Below are 9,406 nucleotides of genomic sequence, written 5' to 3' on the forward strand. Positions count from 1 at the left end.
ACAAGGGCGCCACGTCAGTCTGACACTACCTCCATTTCCTCTCCATGGCAGAGAGAAGCAGGCGGCCACCAAGTCGCTGAAGCAGAAGGACAAGAAGCTGAAGGAGGCCCTCCTGCAGGTGGAGGACGAGCGCAAGATGGCGGAGCAGTACAAGGAGCAGGTAGCCACCGCTGCTGCCTCGTCCTGACTACCCTGGCCGCACCCAGCACGTCACGCCCTGCACGCTGGCCTTTGCTGACCCATTGGCCTTTCCTTGGCAGGCGGAGAAAGGAAACACCAAGGTCAAGCAGCTCAAGAGGCAGCTGGAAGAGGCAGAGGAGGAATCCCAGCGCATCAATGCCAACCGCAGGAAGCTGCAGCGGGAGCTGGACGAAGCCACTGAGAGCAATGAGGCCATGGGCCGTGAGGTGAATGCCCTCAAGAGCAAGCTCAGGTGAGGAGCCATGGAGCTAGGAGGGGCCTGCCCTGCACCCATGCATCGGCTCCCCTGCATCCCTGTACCCCCAACACCTTCAACTCTCTCCTACCATTGTGATTCGCTGTACTTTTTTTTTGAGTCAGGGTTTCTCTGTGTAGACTTGGCTGTTCTAGACCCACTCTGTAGACCAGGCTGGCCTTGAACTCACATCAATCCACCTGCCTCCGCCTCCCGAGTGCAGGGTTTAAAGGTGTGCACCAACACGCCTAGCGTCACTGGACATTTTTATTAGTCCAGTACTGGAGCAAGCAGGGCATGGCCTCTGAGAAACTTGCCTCCCATCCTTTAACCCACATGTCTCACCCCCTCCTATGAGGAGGAGGTAGAGGAAGATTTCATTTCTTTTTTTTTTTTTTTTTTTTGGTTTTTTGAGACAGGGTTTCTCTGTGTAGCCTTGGCCATCCTGGACTCACTTTGTAGACCAGGCTGGCCTCGAACTCACAGCAATCCGCCTGCCTCTGCCTCCCGAGTGCTGGGATTAAAGGCATGCGCCACCACGCCCGGCTCGAAGATTCCATTTCTTGAAGCCTATCCTTCATTACAACGACCAGCCCTCACTTCTTACCCTCTGTCCTGGACCTTCTGTCTCAGGGTCTCACCTTCAGCACACTGCCGTGTCTGGTGGGGTTGCACTTTGCTGTGTATGGAGGCTGTTTAGCAGGCCCATCTTCCCAGCACTGTGACAACTACAGATGTCTCCAGAAAGGCTGCCAGGTGCCCTGACCACACTGCCGTGGGGACGAGGTTTGGTTCTTGGCTCAGGGCGGGCTGCCTTTCTGTACCCTATCATTCTGGACACTCAGCCTTCCGGCCTCACTTCACCCCACTGCTCTCTATGATTCAAATATCCCGTGAGCCTTGCTTTCTGTCCTTTCTTGCTGCACTTTGGGATGTGATGAGAGACTCTATACTCAGACTGCACTGTGGGCACCCTGCCAGTGAAGGCTGCCTGTGTAGCTCCATGTTCCCTTCCCCAGTGGTCAACCTTCACCTGTCCCCTCTATACCCCCTCAGCGCTCCATAGCCCTCTCTTGCTTTGATGACTTCATTTGGCTGGTACCCATCCCAGCTCTAACTTAACATTTTCTGCACAGCTAAGACACAAATGAGCCAGATGACACCTCCCAACTGCTGCTTCTACTCTGAGTGTGCCGTCTGAGAACCACCTAAATCTCCCCCAACAAATGGATTTCTCATCTCCCATCTCGCTTCCCACTGATGCCCTCACTTCCGCTTTAACTGGAAAGCAGAAGTGATCATGAAAACACACCAGCCGTCCCCTACACCTGCCCTGCAGGGCCAAGGCCTTGCTAAACCTGGCCCTCATCTGCTTTGCATCCCCAGCATGCACAGGGTGCTGTCTCACTTTCCTTCAGTTAGTCCATTGAGTGAAAAGCCCTAGGCCTGCTTTTCTGCCACCCTTGTCTACACACAATGTGCAGGTAGCATCCTTGGTAGAGTGACATCACAGGACTTGTTGGACACACTCTTTTCCCTGGGCCTCAGAGGGCCCACTCACAGACTGCCCATCTCTATCACAAACCCATCATGCACTGAACTGCCCAGGTTCCATCTTGGTTCCATTCTCATCTTTCTACTTCTTCAGGGATCTGTTGTGAAAGGAGCCTCCGGTCCATCAAGATGAGACTGTTATGGATCCTACTTGACAGGCTAGAAACCATCCATCCCAGCGTCTCGGTCTAGTAGGGCTGTAAGAGATGCACCAGTGCTGGGAGCTCAGTGCACAGGAGCTGTTTCCACAATGACCTGAAGAATATGCTCTAGTGGGACTGGGCCCTCTGTCCCCTGTCCCGAGTGGCTGGGCTGAAGGACAGTCACCTCAGCTACCTGATGTCTCTCTTCTCTCTTAGTCTTAATGGTTCTTCGAGGTCATGTTGCCCTTCTCTGTGGGTTCTACCCCATGTTCTTGACCTGAGGTTGTACAGGCCAAGAGAGAACCAAATCATTTTGCCAGGCCAGTATGTACACAGACACATGACCTCACACAGAGCTGTGGGAGGTTGGTAAACCCCACCAGCAGACAAGTAATCAGTGGGTGAGTTTCACAGTGTTCTTGGCCAGGTAAATGGCTTTCTACATGCCTGAAACATTTGCCATGTTGCCATCACCTCCCACTTAGCTACCAAAGCCAACTCTAGCTAGAGACACCAAAGGTACCAGGAGGATTCCTGGGGCTTTCTGGCAAGCTAGCATAGCCCAGTAGACAATTTTCATGAAGATCAAATCCACACAGCGCACCCACATTCTGGTCCAACATTGATCTTTGCAGACTGGCTTTTTCAGATGCCTTTACCTTGATCCGATGCTGGAATTTGTAGGTGGATCTCAAGTGACTCAGTAGTACAGAAGTTTAGGTGGTGCCTGTCCTTATTTAAAGCGACAGCTTCTCCAGGCTGGCTTGCTCTGGTTCATGTTGACTAAGAAGTACCTTTCATTACTCAACTGAAGCTAGCTGGTGCTTTAACATACTTAACTGGCTCCTTCCCAAGTGTGGATGGTAACTTCTGGGGACTCTCTCTGTTTCAGAGGGCCTCCCCCACAGGAAACTTCGCAGTGAGCCACCAGGTATCTCGTACCTCCAGCTTTACAGCTTGTGTGTTACACTGTCCCTTATTACTCTGTGCCCAGCACCCCTTCATTGTCCCCATCCCTCTGTGCCCAGCACCCCTTCATTGTCCCCATCCCTCTGTGCCCAGCACCCCTTCATTGTCCCCATCCCTCTGTGCCCGGCACCCCTTCCCTTGTCCCTTTCCTTCTGTGTCCAGAACCCTTTCCTTGTGTCTTCCCCTTTCCAAGTCCTTGCAAGTTTCCGTGAGACCCCCCCCCCCAATCTGAAGGCTTGGATTAGTTCAGAACTGTGAATGTAAGGGGAAGATCTCATCTCTTGGGTCATTTGTCCTTCCCTCTGGCATTTGTCAAACTTCTAGCAAAACACTTTGATCACATCTACATGAGACTGTAACATTCTGCAATGTTTGTTTTGTTTTGGTTGTTTTGAGATAGGGTCTCATGTAGCTCAGCCTAGCCTTGAACATGAGGGTAACCTTGAGCTGCAAATCTCCCTCTTTCTGCCTCCCGAGTACTGCAATTACAGGCATGTACGCTATGCTGTTTTATGTACTGCTAAGTATGGAACCAGGACTTCATGCATGGTAGATAAGCTATCTTACCAACTGAGCTACAACTCTGGCCCGTGTTGGGATTGTTCCTACCTGCATGCTGAGGCCACTCGTACACTGTCAGGATGCTCAGTGGTGCCACTGTCCTTGTATAGGCTGAGATACTTGAGTAGATGTGGCATCTTCCTCTTTGCACACACCCCTAAAGAACAGACATAGCTCTTATCTGACTGGCCTCGGTCACAAGTCCAGAATAAAATAAACCGGGCCACAGCGACCACATCTACTCATGGTTAAGCTTGACCTGTCCAAAGGACACGAGCGCTCCGTGCCACAGCAGATGCCAGGGCTTCAGACGGCTTGGACTTGGCTCACTGGCAACTGCATTTCCAGTGCACAAGGCTGGGACTTGGAAAGCTACCTGTGGGAGCCTTTTCTGGAGGCCTCATGGCTTGCACATGTTCAAAGATAGGCAAATGGACACAAAGCAGATGGGCCCTTGTCACACACACATCATCACCACCACCACCACCACCACGTATCCAGGCGACAAGGCTCAATGGAGTTCCCAGGACCCCATGCTGAGCCCAACGACACCCTTGCTTGTATCTAACTTTGCTTTTGCTGCCAAACACTTAAAACTAATTGTGGTCTAGCAGAGAGCACCATGCTCAAGGCTGTGAAGGAGAGCAGAGGAGCCTCTAGTCAACAGGAAACAATGTCTGGGACAGTAGCAGAGCTCCTGCTCTCCTATGGGGGCCTGGTCTTCTCACAGTGCATAAAATAAACTCCAAGTGTTTGGAAAGACCCACAATTCTCCAGGATGAGACCCTGGAGATTTTGAAAAAAAAAATCTTTGGCAGGGTTCCCTTATTTCCTGTAACTGAGAGTTGGTATCAACCTTTTGTCTAGGATTTAGAACTGCTTCTTCCAGTAGTGACCCGCGCTGGAACAATGGCCTCATAGAAAGTTTTGATGAGTAGGGCATGACTTGTCTCTGAGGTCAAGAGAGAAACCTTTTGAGTCAGAAAATATAGACTATTCCAAAAGGCAAAAGTATTTAGCACTTTGATGTACACTTATAGTTTCCAGCCCCAGGCCACCATCCATTGAGTTCGGAAGCCAAAATAGCCGTTTGAGGAAAGGGACACTGACGGTCACCTCTCTATACTGTACTCGAGGCCCCTTCACCCCCTAACGGGAAGGAAGCCCTTCTGAAATGGCCCTCTAAAGCTGGCCTGGTGCCTTAATTTGGGAGTGGCTACAACTTTAAGTATTTTTTCCTGGTCCTTACATCTTAGGAAACCCCAAGAGGTTTACACTGGAAATTCCTCTACCAGATGACCATAAATCTTTGGGCCCGCTCGTGCCTCTGGTCTATTTCCTGTCTGAGCTGTTCCTTTGGGCTAAAGAATGGGTCAGTAGGCAGGCACACCCTCATGGCTTCTCCCTCCAGTCTCCATATGGCCAGCAAGTTGCTTTTATTACCCAATGTTGGCTTTCTTAACTATAGTAGAAATGGGTTAGCACCTGTCTTCAATTTCAAATAGGGCTATGCTGACCCAGCAAGAGGATGTGTTGAGTCACTGAAAAGCCACATAACCTTCTGTGAAATAGTAAACTGAGGTTTCCTCCTTTCTGCCCACTTTCCCCTCTCACTCCAGCCTGTACTGTACATAGCAGTACACTACCCTGTAAAATCGGGTGGACTTGGGATAGCCAGGACGGGACATGCAGAGGCTGAAGACAGGAGCAGTGAAGATTCAGGGCTGCCCTGCCCACTAGAACAAAAACACACCTTGTGTTAACAAGTTTTCAAATATTTATTGAGCATCCACTTTGTGTCATGTGACCATGGTGAGGAAAATACAGACTCAAGCCAGATACCATCTCTCCACCATAAAGGAATCTCAGAGCAGGAAGTTCCACACCAGCAGAGGGCGCTGTGTCATCTCTCAACTAAGGAGTATCTTCCGAGTAACTCGCCCTCTCCACTCTGCTTTTGAAGTCCGTGCCTTTTTGTTTCCACAGACAGAGACCCACAGATCAAACAGACCGTCCTCTCACCACCAGGCCTGCATACTACCTTCCACCTGACACCACCAGGCCTGTGTGCTCCCTTTACCAGCCTTTCCTTTTTCTCTCCCCAACCCAAGGCTCTGGCAGACCAGAATCCTAAGTATCATTAAATGACCAAACCAGACATAAAATCCCATTACAGCTGAATAAATGTAACTGCCCAGACTGTTAAGACTGGCTGGGACTCACCCTGAATTTGTTTTGTGACTCATTCATGTTGAGTATGTGTTTGGTCTCAGCCCTTGATAAAAACCACTTCTAATCTACCGGGAGATTTCCTTACTAAAGGCATTTCTGTTGTATTTCTGTTTAAAACCCATAGGAGAGGAAACGAGGCCTCGTTTGTTCCTTCCAGAAGGGCTGGAGGCCGTAGAGTTATTGAAAACACAGATGGTTCTGAAGAAGAAATGGACGCTCGGGACTCAGACTTCAATGGAACCAAAGCCAGTGAATAAATGGAACCATGGCAGGGAAAACAAAACACTAAAGGACAGCAGAGCCCAGCAGACTGCTTAGCATCTGTCTCCATTCGTTCCTAAGCTGCAGACATCACCCACCTTCACCATGAGTCAACCCACAGCCCTGCACAAAGGGTGTGAATTCAGGTTTTTAAATATGCTGTCAGAGAAAACCCAAGTAAGAGATACAGGCCTTACGCTCTGTGGGTAAGGCTTTAGGAAAACAGCCAGTCACCAATCACCAGCAACTTTGTTTATATGAAATGAAGTTACCTAAACGGGTGCCACTGCCCCCAGCCCACTCCAAAATCATCCCGTGTCCTGCCAGCCCTTCCAGTTTGGTAGAAAAGCCCTTTTTTGAAATTTTCCTTCCCTTTCTGCCTGCCACACCTCAGATACACACAGTACACCAAGACCAAGTGACTTTTTTAGTCACGTGAATTAAAGAAACACTGCTCCAAGGGCTGAGAGCAGAGAGATTGCACTGTCTTATTCGCACCCAGGTTGTACCTATGGACACTTTCACTAATAAAAGGTTATAAGTCACGAGAATGGAGTTGGCTCTTCTGTAAAGCTGTTGACTTTTGCAAAAGAAGAGGGCAGGGCATTCTTATTTAATCCTCACTGTGACCCTGTAAACTTAAGAGTTAGTTCATAAACTGGGGAAACAATCACAGAGAGATGCCACATCCCTGAGTCAGGGACTTTAATTTGGACATGAACACCTGGAAGGCTGTGTGGCCGAGGTACTAAACACACCTTCAACATAACCAAGGAGAGCTTTCACAACCAAGCCTGTGTCTCTGTACCGGCTGAGTATCTGGTCTGAAAACCCAAATGTCCCCAACACCTCTGAAGACCTTTTTCCACCAGCACTGGAAAACCTCAAAGGGAATGGGATCATAACCAAAACTCAGATACACAAAATTACTGTATAAAACTACCTTCAGTTGGGCTGGAGAGATGGCTCAGAGGTTAAGAGCACTGGTTGCTCTTCCAGAGGTTCTGAGTTCAATTCCCAGCAACCACATGGTGGCTCACAACCATCTGTAATGAGATCTGGTTCTGGAGGCATACACACTGGGAGAACACTGACTATATAATCAATATGTCTTTTTAAAAAAATTACCCTCAATCATCAGGCACAGGGTGTATGCCTATCCTCCCAGCACTTGGGAGGTGGAGGTAGGAGGATTGAAAACTTGAGGCCAGCCTGGGCTACACAGTAATGAGCCTCTGTCTCAAGTAAACAAGTAAGAATTAGTTTCAAGCTACACGCAGAAGATATACCCAAAACCCAAATGAATTCTGTGTTTAGAATTGGGTCCTGCCTCAAAGCTGCACAAATATTACAACATCCCAAATGCACAAAGTACTAGGTACTTCTGGACCCAAGCCAAGGTATACACGAAACCCAAATGAATTCTGTTTAGAATTGGGTCCTGCCTCAAAGCTGCACAAATATTACAACATCCCATGCACAAAGTCCTAGGTACTTCTGGACCCAAGCCCTTCAAGGGCAGCACATTTAACCAATAAGTACAAGGGTTCTTTGATCTATTTAAATTACAATACAGTGCTTCTGCCCGGCAGAAGGGGTTCAACAGAGCACCCCTACAGACGTCAGACACATAATATGTGGTGCTGGAGCTCCCCACGTGACAATGCAAGCCTGATGATTGGAGTTTGAACCCTGGAACCCACATAAAGGCAGTTGTATTATAACTACCACATGAGTGCTGCAGCGCTCATAACGGACTTAAATATTTCAGACTTGTAGACCACATCTGCCTCTATAACACACTCATCTTCTAAGAAAACATGCAAAACTGTTAAAAAACAAAACAAAACAAATAACCCACTTAGGCATGGTAGCCCATGTCTATAATCCTTGGGGTTGGAAGGCTGAGGCAGGACTATCTCACTGTACCCCATAACCATTTGAGAAAATGTTCTAGCATGAAGCCCTACAGGAACAGGCCAGGGCTCTTCAACTCTCCAGGTATAGTGCCTTAGGCAGATATGCTTTGCAGAAGTTCTAGTCAACACAAACATTTCCAAAGCCCAACTCAACAGGTTTAAAAAAAGAAAAAATGAGATAGGAAATAAAGAAACTGAAAAGGCCAATCCTCCCATCAGACGCTGGGATGACATACAAGCATTTCCACCACACCACTGCTGAAAGATGACTTCAATAGAAAAAGTTTAAAAACAGATTCAGTGTGCATGGGACTTTGCAAGCATGAGGTCCTGAGTCCAGACCCAAAGAACCCACATAACAGCTGGGTGTGACGGCATGCTTCTGTAGTCCCACACTGGAGGGCAGAGGGAAGCATTCTTCGAGCCTACTGCCCAGCTTAATCTAATGCGGCGACTCGGGGTTAGTAGGAGACCGTACCTCAAAACTAAGGCAGACACTAAAGGGGGAGCCTGCACAAACTGATGCACCAAGGACATTGCAAGCAGAGAATCTGGCCCCCCCTCACCCCCGCTCAGATGCAGCCAATGGACAGCTTATTTTCCACGTTGGGAAGGTGGGGGAAGAGGGGGCCTGGGGTGGGGGACTGCCTCTGACAACAACTCTGATGAGTGAGATCTGATCACTACCCCTTGATGGAGAGGCCCTGTGGGAACACAGAGGAAGGAAATGCAGGGCCTGACAGGCTGTGGGCAGCCGGTGGGGGAGGAGGACCCCCCTGTCAGGCATCTAGGGCAAGAGAACAGGGCAGAAGAGGAAGGGAGGGTGGGAACAGGAAGATAAGAGTGAGGGGATTACAATCTGAATGTAATATGAATAAATTATAATAAAATAAAATTTAAAGACATTGTGTACATACATGCCCATACATTCACCTACACACACCAAACACACAGCTGAGGAAGACACCAGATGCTGACCTCTGATCCCCATACATGCTCATGCATGTGCCTCCAAAACCACACAAGCCAACTACATATACCACAGGCAGAATACTTTTCCCCGTTACTTTATTACTTGGCTAAACAAAAAGCAAACTTCGTGGTCATGTACACAGCCATGGACGGATGAATAGACACACACCAGCAGATCAGGCATTTCTTTTGATTTGTTTTTATTTTCATTTTTTTATAAAAATAAAGTCCATCTTTTCCCAGGCTGTTATGTCTGAGGGGAACAAATAGCTACACAGCCTAAAACCACCTTGTGACTGTGGGTAGCACTCGGGAAGTGCTCAATCCAAGTAAGGCCAGTCCTGTCCCCTCTACTACAA

General features: G+C 48.7%; 1 protein-coding gene across 1 annotated transcript in view; it reads left to right on the forward strand.

Moving 5' to 3' along the window:
* Myh11 (myosin heavy chain 11) overlaps window positions 1-6,343 on the forward strand; it is a 105,772-nt gene extending 99,429 nt beyond the window's left edge. Inside the window, 3 exon segments of the mRNA XM_051168257.1 lie at window positions 52-160; window positions 261-433; window positions 6,020-6,343. Coding sequence (XP_051024214.1) covers window positions 52-160; window positions 261-433; window positions 6,020-6,152 — 415 coding nt within the window. The 3' untranslated portion in view covers window positions 6,153-6,343.
* The last annotated feature ends 3,063 nt before the right edge of the window (window positions 6,344-9,406 follow it).

Source organism: Acomys russatus, chromosome 25, assembly GCF_903995435.1.
Source record: "Acomys russatus chromosome 25, mAcoRus1.1, whole genome shotgun sequence".
Lineage (NCBI taxonomy): Eukaryota > Metazoa > Chordata > Mammalia > Rodentia > Muridae > Acomys > Acomys russatus.